General features: G+C 43.8%; 1 protein-coding gene across 1 annotated transcript in view; it reads left to right on the forward strand.

The window, feature by feature from the left end:
* Positions 1-1245: 1245 nt before the first annotated feature.
* LOC135090287 (hematopoietically-expressed homeobox protein HHEX-like) overlaps positions 1246-18421 on the forward strand; it is a 47467-nt gene continuing 30291 nt past the window's right edge. The window contains exon 1 of the mRNA XM_063986931.1: positions 1246-2741. Within this exon, the coding sequence (XP_063843001.1) occupies positions 2288-2741 (454 nt within the window). The 5' untranslated portion in view covers positions 1246-2287. The remainder of the gene's footprint in view (positions 2742-18421) is intronic.

An 18421-nucleotide genomic window follows, 5' to 3' on the forward strand; every position in this document is an offset into this window, starting at 1 on the left:
GTCGGTTGATTTAGAGAAAGCGAACATAGGAAAATAAAGGAAGCTGCAGGAAGCCGTCAGGTCTACACGCGGCGGTTCCTTTATGAAACACGCACCGCTTCTTTCATTTGTCATCCTCCTTCATATATTTGTCTAATGTTTTAAGGCTCCGTGATGACTCAACTGTGGTGTTCGTGTGGGTTAGTGTATGTTTGTATGTTTGTATGAATGCTTATGTTGCTGATGTCTTGCTTCTTGATATTTTTTCTTTCTTGTGTGTGTGTGTGTGTGTGTGTGTGTGTGTGTGTGTGTGTGTGTGTGTGTGTTTGTATGAATGCTTGCGTTGATGCATCCGTTTCTTGATTTTTTTAGACGCCAAGTTTGTTTGCATTTGTTTTGGTTTGTTTGCATAATTGTGTTTGAGTTGCGTCGTTAGTGGATGCTAGTGTGTTTTGTGTTGTAAGTGAACGGCGGCGTGTTGGTGTAAAATGCTTACGTTGATGTGTCTGTTTCTCAGGTTTTTTAGTGTGTGAGTGTGTCTGTGTGAGCTTTGGTTTGTTTTGCTTAGTGGTGTTGTTACGGCTGTCGGTGATGTCCACCCGTCACGGAGCGTCGGCGAAGTAACGGACGCTGTGTTTGTGTTGCCTTGAGTCTGTAACGATTAGCCACCACAGCTGCGGCCACGGCAACGCCCACGCCGCCGCCACAGCGCCCCGCCACACAACGCCCACGAGAAAACCACGCAAAAAGGCTGAATTATTATACTCATGCGGAATAACGATATACCACGGCCGCGGGAGGAAGGAAAAATGTTTTGTAAGAAGAAATTCAAGATGGCAGTCGGCAGCCAAGCGTCTGGTCTATTTTCATTTCCATCTGGCACCGCGACGCTTAAGTCTGCCCCAGCCGGCTTCAGCTCTGGCCAACTACTTAAAATATAATTATGCCCTAAATACCCATGATGGTCTGGGCACCGCTACAGGCCACGCCTCTCGTCTCGGGGGGCAGGGCCTGCCACGCCGCGCAGCCAATCACAGGGCGCGCTGCTCTACTGGGCTGCATGGCAATGGAGTCGTGCGGGGGTTTGCTTTCATGTGACAGACACGCTGGGGTTTCTGAGCGGCGCTATATATTTTCTTTTTTTTGCTTTTTTGTTTTTAATGCAATGATTATGTTCAAGAAAGGGATAATGAGGTAATAGCAGGGAGGAGATGGATGTTGTAATCTGCAAGGTTTTCTGTGTGTGTGTGTGTGTGTGTGTGTGTGTGTGTGTGTGTGTGTGTGTGTGTGTGTGTGTGTGTGTGTGTGTGTGTGGGCGGGGCTTGTGAGTGCCAGCCAGCGGGCCACCACCACCATCACCGCGGCTCCTTAGGGAGGGAGGGACGGGAATATGGCACTGTCACTGCGGCACTGGTATATCTGCTGCGTGTGTCAGTGTGCCCCGAGGTGCATATTTCCCTCCCATAGGTGCGCGGCGCGGCAACCCTCGTGGCGCGGCGCCGCTGGAAGGTCACGGTGTCACGCTAACCGCCAACGGGAAGACCCGTGACAGACATGTGGTAACTGAATTAGCAACTTTTATGCTTGTATATAATTACGCCATTTTTTAAGTCTTCTCTGAGCAAGAGCCGCAGGCGTGATGATTTAGCGGCGTGCATCACGAGGGCTCAGGGCCTCGCCAGTTACTGATACCACGCAGCAACTCCCCGCCGCCACACTCCCGCTGCGGTGTGGGCGCCGCTATGCGATTCACTTGAAGGGTTGTGCTGAAGAAGGATCCCGCACGTGGCGGCGAGGCACCTTCCGCTGCCCGCCAAAGCCTCCTCAGGAAGTCCGAGGCGAAGCGCACTCCCGCCTGATCTGCGGCGCTCCTTCAGGATGTCTCGCTCCCGCTCCTTCCTAATCCGAGACCTGTTGTGGGGGCAGGACCGCCGCGGCACCGTGGAGACCAGCGGCGAGGGCGACGAGCTGGGCCTGGACCTCACCACGCGGCCGCTCGGGTACTCCCGCGCCACGCAGTGCTCCGACGCTCATGCAGCTGAGCAAAAGTTTTGTTTCCCGCCGACGCCGCCGAGGCGACCCTTCTCAGCCATCCCGAGGCGCGCCGCTCCACGCCAATGCTGCGGCCTCACAGTCGCCGAGGACGATGCTACGGCCCTAGGAGAGTCGCGGGTTGGCGAAGAGGCGCGTGCCACTGTGCGAGTGTGGCGAGGAACCGCGGGAAGGTTGCGATGTGTGGCGCGGCGGCGGCTGCGGTGCCCCAGGGCCGCCAGCACGCCCACGGGGACACTCTTTCAGATCCCTGGGGATGGCGCCGCGGCCAGCCAGGGCCCGCTGTGCCCGCCGCGCCACTCAACGAGCCCCTCAGCCTTCCAGGGTCATGCCGGGGACGCGGCAGGCGACGGCGGAATGTCATGGCGCTCCTGCTCGTCGCCCACGCCCACGCCTTCACCCTTCCACGCCGCCGCTGCAGTCGCCGCCCATATCACCGTCCATCTCCCGCAGGAGGACGCCCACGCCACCCACCTCCTCCCCACTGCCTGTCCTCCTGCCGGGCTTCCCGCCCCCGGTGTACGGCGCCTCGCGGGGCTTTCTCAGGCCAGACAAAATCCTGGATGTGCGGCAGCTGCTGCCTCTGCCGGGGGCACGCGGCAGCAGTACGGCGGCGGCGGTGCCCCTGGTAGCGCCCCAGCATCCCCCCCATCACCACTACCTGTGGGCGGCGCGCTACTCCTCGCTGCTGTCTTCGCTGCCGCTGCAAGGTGAGTCAAGGGCGCCGAGCTCACTGGCTGGCCGTGGGCGCCGCAACGCTCGGGTCATGAATCGCCGCGGAGAGGGATAAACGACAATAGAATAAGATGGAGCAGAATTTCGATCTTGGCGTAAAGAAACAAAACAGCGTAGGCGACTAGAGAATACACATAAAATAACAGAATTTACAACAACAAAGAAAAAAAAACGCAAAAAGAAAAAAGAACAGCGATAGGAAAGAAAAAAAAAAAAGGACGAGGAGAGATAGATGAGTGAGAGAGTGAGAGGAACATACAGAGTAAAGCCTCTACAACCTCCAACACTGACACATGCAGTTGTACCAGGAGGAGGAGGAGGAGGAGGAGGAGGAGGAGGAGGAGGGTGTCAAAAAGTAAAGGAAGGTAAAGCAGAGGGAATTCAGGGAGGATTGAGCGAAATGGCGCGGGATTCAAAAGGTTTCAGCGCGCGTAATGCGAAACGTGTGGAAAGGACGCAAAAAAAAAAAAAAAAAAGATACAAAAAGGAAAAAAAAAGGATAAAAGTGAAAAGTACTATGAAACAAAACAAAGACAAAACAACATCAGGATCCGCTATAGTGAAGGGACTGTGTTTGAGAGAGAGAGAGAGAGAGAGAGAGAGAGAGAGAGAGAGAGAGAGAGAGAGAGAGAGAGAGAGAGAGAGAGAGAGAGAGAGAGAGAGAGAGAGAGAGAGAGAGAGTTTTGAGTTTAATTTACATCACCAATAAAGCAAAAAAGCAAAAAATTCTGGCGTTATTAAAAAATACTACTACTACTACTACTACTACTACTACAACCACCACCACCACCACCACCACCACTATACCTATCACAAGAACCATCAAAACAACAACAACAACAACAACAACAACAACAACAACAACACCTTCTGCCTGTCAACCTGCTTATCTGCCTATCTGTCTACACATCTATCCGTCTACCTGCTTATCTACCTATCCATCTGTCTTTCTATCTAAGTATCTGTCTATCTATCTGTCTGCCTGCCTATCTATTAGTCCCTTACGAGGTCACAAAGTCTTCCTGAACCAAGAATCACCAATAGACAGGCAGATCGGGACCCCTCAGCACACCCCCCCATCCCCCTTAGTCCCATTCCCCCCCTTATCTACAACGCCCCTTCAGTAACCCCTTCAATCCATCCCTAGTCTCCCTCAGCCACCCTCTCAGTCCCTTCTCAGCCCCCGTTCCACAGCTCCGAGGTCCCAACAGCCCCCAGGTTCCAGAGTGACGCAAGACTTCCCTTCCTCGTCCACACACTGTCAGGATATCCGTCGGCAGGAGTAATATCGAAGGTGGTGGTGGTGGTGGTGGTGGTGGCGGGTGGTGGTGGTTTTCCGATATCTCCCCTTGTGACCTATCACGAGGGAGAGGAGGAGGAGGAGGAGGAGGAGGAGGAGGAGGAGGAGGAGGAGGAGGAGGAGGAGGAGGAGGAGGAGTTGTGGTGTTGGAGAATAAACAAAAGATGAACTAAAGGAGAAAGTCGTAGAGAGAGAGAGAGAGAGAGAGAGAGAGAGAGAGAGAGAGAGAGAGAGAGAGAGTGAGAGAGAGAGAAATTTCTGATCGAAGCGTGTATATGTTTGTGTGTGTGTGTGTGTGTGTGTGTGTGTGTGAATATTTTTCCTTTCAAGCACCCCCATCACCATCACCATCACCACAACCACCACCACCACCACCACAACTATTACAACCACTACTACTATTACCACAACCATCATAAACCGTACCATTGTATCTGCCTCACTACTACTACTACTATTACTACTACTACTACAACAACTACTACTACAACTACTACACACTATCACTGGGAGGTCACTTCATTACCTATTTCGTTCCTACACTTCTTCTCACTTCTCATTAATTCTCCTTCCTTCCACTCCACCGCCACTCTCGCCTTACTCCGCCTCGGCAAACTCCTCCTCCTCCTCCTCCTCCTTCTCCTTCTTCTTCTTCTCCTCCTCCTCCTTCCTTCTGATAGTTTTAGCGTCGCCTTTTCTCCTTCTTTAATGCAAACCATTTCGCTCTTCTTCTTCTTCCTTCTTTCTTTCCTTCAAAACAATATTTCCATCCTCTTCTCTCTTTCCTCTTCAATCTTGCCATCGTTTTCTCTGCTTGTGTCCTCTTCCTCTTTCCTTCCTCCTCTTCCTTCTCTTCTCTCCTTCCTTTCTTCTTTACTCTCTTCTCATAATCTCCTATTCTTTCTCTCCGACAGTCTTATCATCCTCTTCTGTTCTTCCTCCCTTTCTTCATAATGTGTTGGCTTTCTCTATTTCCTTTTTTCCTTCCTTCCTTGCCCTCTTCTCTTCCTCTCTCTTTCTCCTCGATAGTCTTACCTTCTCTCCGTCCTTCCTTCCTTCCTTCCTTCCAATAATCTTACCATCCTCTTCTCTCCTTAAGCTTTTTTCACTTTACTCGCTCCCTCTTTTATTCTCCTTCTCTCCTTTCCTCTTATTTGTAACTAATCCATATAATTATTGTTTTTTTCTGAACGTAACCGGAAAAAAGAAAAAAAAAATCGATGAAATAAAAAAGAACTACTTATTTTTGGATTGTTTTCTTAATAGTTCTTCAAAATTTTCTGTTTTATGAATGAAATACGTTATCATTATTTTTTTCAATAGATTTATGGTGAAAAGAAATAATAATAGAAAAAAAAAACTTGGGTTTGAGTTTAAAAAGACAATGAATTTTTAATCGAATTCTATCTACTAAGGTTCCCCCCCCCCTCTCTCTCTCTCTCTCTCTCTCTCTCTCTCTCTCTCTCTCTCTCTCTCTCTCTCTCTATCTCTCTCTCTCTCTCTCTCTCTCTCTCAGTTCGAGGAAATTCCAATCTTTACATTTCTGCCTCTTCCTCCTTCAGGCTTTGGAAGAATTAACAGGTGCCTTCTGCAGGAAATTATTGGCGTGTGGCTGAGTGAGTTAGAGAGAGAGAGAGAGAGAGAGAGAGAGAGAGAGAGAGAGAGAGAGAGAGAGAGAGAGAGAGAGAGAGAGAGAGAGAGAGAGAGAGACCAAAACAAGAATAAGACCACCAAAATGAAAGAAGAGAAGAAGAGAACAAGAGAACAAGAAAAAGGGAAAACAAGAAAAGAAGCAAAACAAAACACGAAAAAAGGAAATATTAGAACAAAAAAGAAAAGAAAAACAAGAAAGAAAAAGAAAGAAAAAAGGGAAGATTGGACAATTTAAAAAGACACACGAGGAAAAAGAAAAGGAACAGAGACAAAGGACAAAGAAAACAAAAAAAAAACATACCTCTCAAAAAAAATAGAAGGAAAAAAGAACACGATAAAAAAAAACAGAGAAAGAGAGAGAGAGAGAGAGAGAGAGAGAGAGAGAGAGAGAGAGAGAGAGAGAGAGAGAGAGAGAGAGAGAGAGAGAGAGAGAGAGAGAGAGAGAGAAAGGATTCCACGCAATGTTACAGGAAGTCATTAATTCTTCTCTGGACTTAAGTGGTCTTAGAAAATAAGCCTTGAAGATTCACCTTATTACACCTGAGAATGGAAGCCAGGGAGGGAGGCGGGCAGGAAGGCAGGAGGGAGGCAGGAGGGAGGAAAGTTTTAGAAGAAATGGAAAAAGAAAGATGAGCAAAGGAAAGGAAGACGGTGGGAGGGAAAGATGGAGGGAAGCAGGACTGATAATGACTGGGAAGACTGTTGCTGAGGAGTGCCGGGCTGAGCGGTGCCCGCGGCGCTGTTCCCGCGGCACTGCGCGGCGCTCAGTGAGTGGTCTCTTTGACTCTCTTCTTCCTCGCGTCTCTGCACACACAGCTTGTTACATCGGGGCTCACACGGCGAGGCTTCCCACTTGCTCTTATATATGAGATGTTCTTTCATCCCTTTTTTTCCCAGCGTTCCTCCTCGTCAGGCGGGGAAACTTCGTGCTTCTCAGTGCGCAGCAATTTGATGGAGTCTGGCGCGAGAGAATCTTCACTCTTCCTCTTGGCGGCGGCCTGCTGCTGTTGCTGGTGGTGGTGGTAGTGGTGCTGCTGCTCTCTGCTGTCCTGGTGGGGCGGCCGGCGCGAGGCAGTGATCTGCACAGTTGCTTCTTTCTCAGCAGGCGCCCCACTTCGAACGGCGCACAGCAACGCTCGCTCCTCCGCGGTGATGTTAAACTCCCTGACGCGCGGCACTGCCAGGTCACCTTTACCTTGGGCCTGCGGTGATGAGGCGCGTCGCCCCAGGCGGTGACCACACCAACACATACTTCACGTGCATCTTTCTGCCGTACTCGCTCATCGACAGCAGCGGTGGCCTCGTCCTTATCGCCATGCCGTGCTTAGGTCCACGCCGCCACTTCAGGCACCACCACCCTCGCTCCGCCACGCCTGCCTCGCTCTTACCCGGGACTGCACTCAAGATAGCACGCAGGAAACTGATTGGTAGATGAGTAAATGAATGATGTGGATGGGGTCAAATGAGAAGGTTAAGAGAGGAATTGAAGTAGGGGAGGAGGACGAGGAGGAGGAGGAAAAAGGATTGATATAATTTCCATTTCCCTTATTCCTCTTCTTCCTTTTCCTACGTACTGTACTCCTCTTTTCTTTTTTCTGCTTATTTTTATATCCTCAGAAAAAAAAAAAAAAACAGAACGGAAGAAAAAAAAATTGTAGAGTGATAATATTTTGGTGAGAAAGAAACGACTACAAACCTAATAACGAGTACTACTACTACTACTACTACTACTACTACTACTACTACTACTACTACTACTACTACTACTACTACTACCAATTTTACGAACCGCCACTTTTCCTTCGGGTGAGTTTCGTAATTAGAAATATTTTACTCTTAATACTCTTAATTGCGTCTTTTCCTTCACTTTCTTTTAGTGTATTTAATTATAGACTTATCAAGTTTTCTCATAAATTCTTACTCTTATACCAGAACTCATTAGGTTGATGGAAAAAGGAAAGAGAAAAAATGTAGCAAGGAGTCTTGAAAGTAAGAAAAAATGAAAACGAAAGGAAGATGATAAAAGGAAGGAATGTACAAATGAATCATATAGAAAACGAAGTTGAAAATGTAAAAATGGAAGAATAAGACAAGGGAAATATAAAAAGGAAAAAAAAAAAAAACAGAACATGTAAAAAAATGGAAAAAAATATTACGATAAAAAAGGAAGGAAAAACAGGAAAAGTACAAAACAATGGGAAAAACAAAACAGTGGAAACATGAAAACAGTAAAAGAAGTAAAATAAGAAAATAGATAAATAAATAAAAAGCCAAATCAACACCAACCAAACTAAAACTAAACTTAACCTAACTTAACCCAACCCAACTTAACCAAACCAACCCAACCCAACCTAACCTCACCCTAACCCAATTCCTCCCTACGCCAGAGCCTGCCAACAAAACTCCTTATCCCATCTCCTCATCTCTAAAAGTTTCCTATGTCTACGATCTTCCCTGTTAAATTTCTAAGCTACCATTTTCTCGTTCTAATTTCCAGCAATGGCCTCTCTCTCTCTCTCTCTCTCTCTCTCTCTCTCTCTCTCTCTCTCTCTCTCTCTCTCTCTCTTAGTTCCATATTTTCTCTTCCATCTTTCCTCTCACACGCTTGCTCTCATTTCATTTCATAATTTCATCCTCTTCTTTTATTACTTCATTATCTCGTTCTATCTTTTCATCTCTCCATCATTTCATTCTATCTCTTCATCATTCCATAATTTTGTACCATAATATTATTCTATTTTTTCCTTAAATTTCACTGGGTCTTTTCATAGATTCATTCCGTCATTTCACCTCATGTCTATTTCACTCCCCTCCACACACACACACACACACACACACACACACACACACACACACACACACACACACACACACTCCATCCCTCTCCTCTTATCGCACCTTTATCCACCCCCCAGCCTTTATCCTTGCAATGCTCCACTCTTTTCTTCTCTCTCTCTCTCTCTCTCTCTCTCTCTCTCTCTCTCTCTCCCTCTCTCTCTCTTCCACTCCTCAGTGTCATCAGGAAGTAAATTAAGTAAATAAGTGAAAGGAAGTAAATAAAAAGAATAACAAAGAAAGATTAGAAGAATAATTGTGTTGTGATACTTTAATTGAAAAACAAGATAACTATTACAGCAACAACTACTGCTACTACTACTACTACTACTACTACTACTACTACTACTACCACTACACGTACACACACACACACACACACTCCAAACCCGACATTTTACGGAAACGCGAGAGAGAATTGTGAAGCAACAAATATTTCTTTATCTTAAAACATCTTGCAGTGAAGCGACGGAGAGAGAGAGAGAGAGGGAGAGAGAGAGAGAGAGAGAGAGAGAGAGAGAGAGAGAGAGAGAGAGAGAGAGAGAGAGAGAGAGAGAGAGAGAGAATGTACGAGCAAAATACAAGGTGTGTGTGTGTGTGTGTGTGTGTGTGTGTGTGTGTGTGTGTGTGTGTGTGTGTGTGTGTGTGTGTGTGTGTGTGTGTGTGTGTGTGTGTGTGTGTGTTTACCCTTCTGCAGTATTTACTCTCAATCCTTTCAGTTAAACAAAATTAAGTTAATATTAATTTCTTTTCTTTGTTTTTTTTTTTGTTTTTTAACTTTACTAATTCTGTTTTTTTTTTTTCGTTTCGTATCTGAATGATGTCCTGCTAAATTTACCAATAAACTACTACTACTACTACTACTACAACTACTACTACTACTGTGTGTGTGTGTGTGTGTGTGTGTGTGTCCCAGGAGAGGAGTGTAGCCGATAAGCTTTCACCATCAGAATGACGCCGCCGCTATGAGGATGAAGGCTTCCCGCGGCGGAGGAATGAAATTATGCAAAACGCGTGATTTTCTGTGAGGAGGAGGAGGAGGAGGAGGAGGAGGAGGAGGAGGAGGAAGAGGGGAGGAGGAGGAGGAGGAGAGACTGAGCTGTTAGACTGACGAGCTTATAGTAGTAGGTAGGGGTTCTCTCTCTCTCTCTCTCTCTCTCTCTCTCTCTCTCTCTCTCTCTCTCTCTCTCTCTCTCTCTCTCTCTCTCTCTCTCTCTCATTACTAAATATTATTCTTCCTCTACTTTCCTGCAATTATTTTTTTATGTTGACTTTTTATTTGTCTGTCCGTCTGTCTGTCTGTCTGTCTGTCTGTCTGTCTGTCTGTCTGTCTGTCTGTCTGTCTGTCTGTCTATCTGTCTGCCATTCTATCTGTCTCTGTCTGTTTACATATTTCTGTTTTCTCGTTCAATAATACTTAAAAATACGCCAAAAACTATACAATCTCTCTCTCTCTCTCTCTCTCTCTCTCTCTCTCTCTCTCTCTCTCTCTCTCTCTCTCTCTGCGGGTTATGGGCAGATAAAAAATAGACGGAGGGCGAGACGTAATGGAGGCGCCAGATTTTATTCTCCCTCTCCCTACTTCGAGGGCGCGGCGTCCCCCGGGGCACCGCGCTGCTGAGGGAGGGAGGGAAGGCGCCCTTGACGAGTTTCCGGGAAGAGGAGGAGGATGAGGAGGAGGAGGAGGAGGGAGAGAAGTGCTACGGAGAGGAGGAGGGAGGGAGACAGCGTGGTGTGAGAGAAGGATGTAGAAAATAGCTTGTAGGAGGAGGAGGAAATGATGTGTCCTGCTGTGAGGAAGACAAGGGTGTGGAAAAAAATCTTGTAGAAGGAAAGGAAGGAGATGTGGGGAGAGAAAATGATAAGACCCAAAGAGAATATGATATGATAAATACGAAATGCGGTGGAACGGAAGGGAAAGAAAGATAGGAAGATATAACAATAAAAAAAAAGCGATGAAGGAATGAGGAAACACGGAGGAGAATAAAACAGATGGAAAAAAACAATGACAGCAGAATATATGCGACACAAAAAAGAATAAAAAAAAAACGAAGGAAAGAAAGACGAGGAAGCAGAAAAGAAATATAACAGAACAAAGGAAACGACACAGACAGCGCAAAATAACTGTTACAAAAATAAGAACAAATAAAAGGGAAACAAAACACAATAAAATATAATAGATACGTACAAAATAAGACACAAAAAGAAAAAAAAAACACTGAACAAGACCACACATTAAAATACAAACAAATCTTGCGCCTTTGCTGGGAAAAAAAAAAGAAGAGAACGAAAGACATAAAACATAAACACAACTTGAGATAAAAATAAATAAACGAGAGGAGAGAAAAGAAAAATAGGATCACAAGAAAAAGATAGAAAGAAATAAAAAAATAAGTAGAGATGAGAAATATTTTGTGTGTGACAGAAGGAAGAGGAGGAGGAGGGCACATCTGTAGGAAGCACCTGTCCCACTCAAGAGCGCAGGTAATTAGCTTCTCACCTGGACGAATTGACTCACCTGTCTCTGCCACACCTGGGACGGAGCGGCACCTGGCTTTTTGTTATTGTTCTTCTTCTTCTTCTTCTTATTATTCTTCTTCTACTTCTTCTTCTTCTTCTTCTTCTTATTATTATTATTATTATTAGTAGTAGTAGTAGTATTGTTCCTGTTGTTGTTATTATTAATATTATTATTATTATTATTATTATTGTTGTTGTTGTTTTTGTTGTTGTTGTTGTTGTCACTATTATTCTCTTCCTCGTTCTTCTCATTCTTTATCTTTTCCTTTTTTTTCTTCTTTTTTTTTTCTTTTTCTTCTTCTTCTTCTTCTTGTCCTCGTCCTCCTCCTTCTCCTCCTTTTTATCATCACGTCATCCTCGTTACCGCCATCCCTCTCCTCCTCCTCCTCCTCCTCCTCCTCCTCCTCCTCCGTGTGTGTGTGTGTATGTGTGTGTGTGTGTGTGTGTGTGTGTGTGTGTGTGTGTGTGTGTACTTATATACAAGTGACACGCACACACGCCATGACGCAGTACAAGGCAGGTGTGTGTGTCCAGGTATTCAGAAACAATTACCTGCTAATGCATGCCTCCATTACAAACTTAATTAGCTAATTCATTAAGAAAAAAGACACCACATGCAGGATATAATCTCGTAATAATTAGGTTGAAAAAAAGAATGGGTGACAGGTGAAGGGGGGGGAAGAGGGAGGGGAAGAGAGGTGGGGGAAGGGGAAACGGGAAAGGAGAGGTGAGGGGAAGGAGAAGGAAGGGAAGGGGAAAAGTTGGGGTTATTTTCTTCTTTTTCGTTTCAGTAGATAGAAGGAAGATAGAAAAAAATAGATAAATGAAAATAGAGATGAATAGATAATAGATATTGTTTTCTTTTCTGTTCCTCTGTTCCTGTTCCTTCATTTTTATTCCTTGGTTCTCTTTTATTCATGTCCTCTCTATGTCTTTGTTATTCTTTGTTGTTGTTGTTGTTATTGTTGTTGTTGTTGTTGTCGTTGTTCATTCCTTTTATTGTCTTTCTCTTCCTCTTTTCTATTCTTGTTTTTGTTTTTCTTGTTTTTGACCTTCTTGTGTTTCTTCTTCTGGTTCTTGTTTTTGCTGTTCTTCTTATTCTTCCTGTTCTTATTCATGTTATTGTTCTTGTTTTCTCGTTTTCGTTCTTCTTGTTCTTGTTATTCTTGGTTTTGTACTTGTTCTTATTCTTCTGCTTCTTAGTCTTGCTGTTCTATTTCTTGTCGTCCTCCTCTTTCTCCTCCTCCTCCTCCTCTTCTCCTTTATCTTATTATCACCACCTCATCCTCTGTGCAGGTGTGCGGGGAGCGGCGGCCCCCTTGATGCTTTACCTGTGTAGACACCTGGACATCATTAACAGGGAACCCCAATTAGCGCAAGTCATTTTTTTCCCTCGTATTTTTTTTACCTTTCAGTTCATCGGTGCAAATTTATCGAATAGACTTCCGCGGGTTATTTCCTCATTAATTTTCCCTCCCATTGGTAATAATCAGAACAGTGTTAGTGGAAAAGTTTTGTTTTTTTCCTCGTTTTTTCCCCTTTTTTTGTCTTCTTTTCTTCGTGTGAGTGTAATTAGTGTTATTTTTTTCTTTCCTTTTTTCTTTTTTCTTTCTTGGTGGGTTTGCTTTTGTTTTCTTTCTTTCCTTTTTTCCCTTTTTCTTTTTTTCCTCCTCATTTTCTTTCTTTTTTTTCCCCCCCTCGTTTTCTCTTCCTGTCTCTATTTCTTCTTTTGTGTGTCCTTTCGTATCTTTTCCCCCTCCTCTTCCTCTTCTTCGTCTCCTGTTTCTCTCTTACTTCTCTTCTCTCATCTTGTCATCTACTTTTAAAACCTCTCTCTCTCTCTCTCTCTCTCTCTCTCTCTCTCTCTCTCTCTCTCTCTCTCTCTCTCTCTCTCTCTCTCTCTCTCTCTCCCTAATTAGTGTTTTTTTTTTCTTCTTTTTAGTTCTAGCGTGTCTCAGATCCACGCGTTTTGTACAGGTATATTTTTAATGAAGTCTTAAAGGTGTGGTTAGGTTAGGTGTGACGAGGGGCAGGTGTGTGCAGGACAGGTGTGGTGTGTGTGTGTCGGGTAAGCTTGTTGTGGGTGGAGAGTGAGAGGGTGGTGGTGATGGTGGTGGTGGTGGAGCAACAGATAAAGAGAATGCATCCTGATAAGTCGTGTGGACCAGATGGGTTGCCACCGGGTGTGTTTAGCTTGTTGCCAGCTCAGTGGGTATTAGCTATAGTAACTCTGTTTAACAACGTTTTCTTGTTTGGTAGTTACCCATGTTCTTGGATTAAGGCAAAAGTATTCACTATTTTTAAGAAGGGTGACAGACACAACCCTCATAATTATCGTGGAATCAGCATCTTGAATTCACTGGCAAAATTGTTTGACATGGTATTGTGTGAGAGGTTGAGTCACTGGTTCAGACCACTGAGGGAACAAGCCGGGGCCCAGAGAGGTCGCGGCTGTATAGAACACATTGTTACGCTACGCTTGCTGGTTGATACTGCTAGACGTAAAAAAGAAAAATTATTTGTCATGTTCGTAGATTTTTCAAAAGCTTATGACTTAATACCAAGGAACAAATTGTTAACTGTGTTGAAAAGATTGGGTTGTGGGATGGTGATGCTGGGAGCGCTGACCGCCATGTACAGGGTGACACAAAGTGTGGTGGGCTCAGCATTGTTTACTGCTACGCTGGGGGTGCGTCAGGGCTCCCCCACCTCCTGCATCCTCTTCATAATCTACATCAATGAATTGGTTAAAATGATTAAAGAACAGTGTATGCCAGAGAGATTTTTAGACTGGTTACATGTCTTAGTTTTAATGGATGACACCGTGTTATTGTCAACAAGTCGAGCTAATTTAATAAAGAAGGTTGAAATATTGGACCAGTTCTGTAGAGATTACGGTATGTATGTAAACAACGCTAAAACAGGTTTCTTTGTTATTCATGGTGATGACGGCGATGCAGATGCAATTCATGTGAACAGTTTGGTGATTGAACACTGCCACAGTTACATTTACTTGGGATCACCATTCACCAGTGATGGGTCAGTGTCCTCAGCAGTTAAAGCACATTCAACAGCAAAGTTGTGTCATGTATTAAAATATGTTTCATTTGTTACAAAGAATAATGATTTGCCTTTTATTGTCAAACGTAGAGTTTTTGAGGCCGCTTTAATGTCTGCAATTCTATACGGATGTGAATCCTGGGTTAGTGCTGATTATAAGCCTGTCACCAAACTGTATAACTGGGCACTAAAACAAATGCTGGGGGTTAGAAAAACAACGCCTAACATAGTATGTTACGCTGAGGTGGGTTTGCCATCAGTCTCAGACCTTATCAAAGTTAAGCAACATAAATTTTTTAGGAATATATGGCTAGAAAGGTCAGGAATGAATGATGATCCTCTGATACTGGCTATAAGAGTAACACTTGCCTCACGTACACCTACATCAAGAAATATAGACACCTTTATTAATACTGAGCCACTGAGTATGTCAACAATTATAGAAAATGTTTGTAATGATATAGCACATTCAGATTCATCCCGTTGCAAAACATATAAAGAGATAAATCCACAATTTAAAGTACCTGACCTTTACAAACAAAAACATCTAGTTAACGATTTACACAGAATATCTTTTACCCGTTTCCGTCTGTGTGGTCACCGTCTTGCGATCGAGACTGGGCGCTGGAACCGCAGAGGGAGAGGGCGTTTGCCAGTGGAGGAGCGGTTGTGTAGTTGTGGAGGAATACAGACAGAGAGACATGCGGTAGAAGTGTGTCCTCTAACAGCTCATCTTAGACATATTTATAATGTCACTGTATTAGAGGACATATTTGCTGATACTTTTCCTCGTGAAAGTATGTGTAAGATGTTACATGAGGTGCTAAATGTCTTAGAATAGTGGTATAATGGTTGCAGTTGTTTGTAATTATTTAAAAATGTATTAAAGTATGGAAATTTTTGTGGACTACACCAGTTATAAAGTGTTACTATTAACTTTAGTAGTATTAGTGAATTTATTTGTACTTTTTATCTATTGTTCTTTATATGCACTGTGGTCAATAAACTATCTATCTATCTATCTATCTATCTATCTGTGTGTGTGTGTGTGTGTGTGTGTGTGTGTGTGTGTGTGTGTGTGTGTGTGTGTGTGTGTGAAAGAAAAGGAAAGGAGATGGAAAGGTAACAGGAAAAAATAAGGAAAGAGAGAAGGATAGAAATAAAAGGAAAAGGAAAGAAGGTAGAAAGCTAACAGGGAAAAGAGGAAAGGGAGAAGAACTGAGATGAAAAGTGAAAGGAAGGGAATTTGAGGATAACAGGAAAGAGGAAAGAGAGAGAAAAGGGAAAACAATAAAAATGGAGAAAGAAAAGAAGAGCAACATTAAAGATGAAAGAGGAAAACGAGAACAGTAACAGAGAGGGAAAAAGAAGAGGAAATGAGAAAGTAAAGGAGGGAGGAAGAGAGGTCATGCTAGGTCACAGATGGGTAAGGGGGGAGGAGTCAGATCACAGGTGAATGGGGTGGCCGGCTTGCTAATTAATTATCTCCCAACAGGTACGAACATGTCCGTGTGTATGCGGTGTTTACCTGCTCAACAAGACTCTGTTATCATATTGCCACGGGGCAGGACTGTGGCGGGATTAGAAACACATTCTGAAACATTCCAGGGTCCGCAGCTCCACTACATTGAAAAGGCTCTAGTTGATGTGACGCGGGTTTTTAAGAGTTTTTTTTTTTTTTTTTTGTGTGTGTGTGTGTGTGCGGTTCTAGTGAGCGATTAACAACATTTTTATATTATCAACAGGAGAAACAGTTTTGTGAGGCCGGTTAATAATTTCTGTGGCCTTTGAAAATAGTTGTGGTGAGAGAGCACACACACACACACACACACACACACATTTAAGAGAACGCCTAAGCTGCAAGTGAAGGTTTTATTAGAATTTTCAGCCTTTTTCTTTTTAGTGTGTTCAGACGGAAAAAATGAAAAGTGATAATTTGTCTTCCGACTCGTCATCCTCCCGCACACCTTGCCTTCCTTACCTGCCCGACCTCGCCCAGCTCTTTAATTACCCGTCAGGTGTGTCGTCAGCGTGGGTGAGGAAGAGGGAAATAGGGAAAGGAATGACCGGGGTAAATGTAAGGAATGAAAGTTAAGGTGATCGCAATGTTTGGAAAAATAATATGACTGTTTTTGTTGTTGTCTGAGAGATGTGATTAAATGAGTCTGCTGTTTTTTTTTTTCTTTTTGTCATAAGGCGCGTGCAAACACACAAACAAACAGACAGACAAACAGACAGACAGAGAGACAGACAGGCAAATAGAGAGACAGACAGACAAATCAGCAGGCAGACAGAAAAGCGGACAGACAGACAGACAGACAGACCCTTCAGTCAACATTAACTTAATTTCGTACATTTTCAATTTTGTTTTCCCCTTCATCTTCATCTCCATTTTCCTTCTTATTTAGGACAAGTAACTCCTTCACTCTATATCAACAGTTTTCCCTAATTTTTCTTCGTATATTCTCACCTTTCTTTCCCTTCATCTTCCTTTTATTAGTACAAATCTATGCAAAAACACCATTTTTTCCTTCAAATTTAGACAAGTAACCCCTTTATCCTCGACCCTTCAACCTACAGCAAACATATATCCCGTTTTCCTTCACTCCCCTCGCCCGTTTTCCCTGGAGAGGCGGCTGGGTGATCCATCGGTAATGCGGCGCCGTGTTATTGTCTCCCGGGGTGCCACACGCGCACGGGAGACGAAAAGGAAAACGAGAACCCGGTTATATTTTCCTGAGCGAACGATACCCTTTACAGCAGACGAGACTTTTGTGCCTCACTCATGTGTGTTGAAAGGGTTGTAATATTAAACCTGGGTACGGCTGGAGGAGGAGGAGGAGGAGGAGGAGGAGGAGGAGGAGGAGAGGAAGGATAGAAAACGAGAAATCTGTGACTATCTGAAGCCTGTCCTTTTGCATTTGTAAGAGTCTTCTATTTTGGAGGAGGAGGAGGAGGAGGAGGAGGAGGAGGAGGAGGAAGAGGAGGAGGAGGAGGAGAGATGGAGGGAAAATTTTCAACAATAAATAAGACAAGTAGTTGAAGTGACAAATAACGAGAAGAACAATAAACATAAGACAAGATAAATGGATGAAATAAACAAATAAATAAATAAATGAATAAATACACAAGTAAAATAACAAATAAATAAATAAATGAATAAAAACAATGGACAGCTGATCATATTCGCAGTTCATATTTTCAACAGTTTTTTTGTTTTGTTTTGAGTTTATAATACGTTTGGTGGTGGTGGTGGTGGTGGACGTGGTATAATAATTATAGTAGTAGTAGTAGTAGTAGTGATGGTTATTGTTGTTGTTGTTGTTGTTGTTGTTGTTGCTGCTGCTGCCGTGGTGGTGGTGGTGGTAGTGGTAGTATGTAATTGAATATTATATAATTTTCCCAACCTTTGAATTAATGAACCTTTCTCTCTCTCTCTCTCTCTCTCTCTCTCTCTCTCTCTCTCTCTCTCTCTCTCTCTCTCTCTCTCTCTCTCTCTTTCTCTTTCACACACTCATTAATATTAAAAAAGCAAGATTCAGGGGCAAATAAAAATCCAAACCAGGTATTTACTTTTCCTGTTGTGAAGCAGAAAGATTAGAAAACGCCAGTCAGGTAATAAATAACATAAATTATTACCTGGATCTGGCTGGCTGGCTTGGGAAGGTAAATAATCTCGCTAATATTTCTAAGTAACTGGCAGGGAGTGAATGAACTGCCAGAGAAACACACACACACAAAAAGAAAAAAAAAAAGAATGAAATAAATAAACTCGTGAATGACACACACACACACACACACACACACACACACACACACACACACACACACACACACACACACACACACACACACACACAGACAAATAAGAATTAAAAAAAATATATATACAAATAAGCATATCAGAAGTCGCTGGGTCTTATGAGGAAGCGGCGGCAAATTAATTTTAAAGTATTTACATATTAAACTGCCTTCCTTGCACGAGAAATGTTTTTTTTTTTTCTTTAGGGAAGGCAAAGGAAGGCTGAAGCTTGGATGGGAAGGGCTGTTTTGGCGTGGGAGGAGGAGGAGGAGGAGGAGGAGGAGGAGGAGGAGGAGGAAGAGGAGGAGGAAAAGAAAGAGGAGGAGGAAAAAGAGAGTTGTTTTGGGAAGATGGAAGATAGAAGGAGAGAAGGAAGAAGAGGAAAAACTGTTTTAAAAGTAGGAGGAGGAGGAGGAAGAGGAGGAGGAGGAGGATGAAAAGGAGGACGAAGAGAGAAAAAAAGAGAGTTGTTTAGGGAAGAAGGA

This window comes from Scylla paramamosain, chromosome 34, assembly GCF_035594125.1.
Source record: "Scylla paramamosain isolate STU-SP2022 chromosome 34, ASM3559412v1, whole genome shotgun sequence".
Taxonomy (NCBI): domain Eukaryota; kingdom Metazoa; phylum Arthropoda; class Malacostraca; order Decapoda; family Portunidae; genus Scylla; species Scylla paramamosain.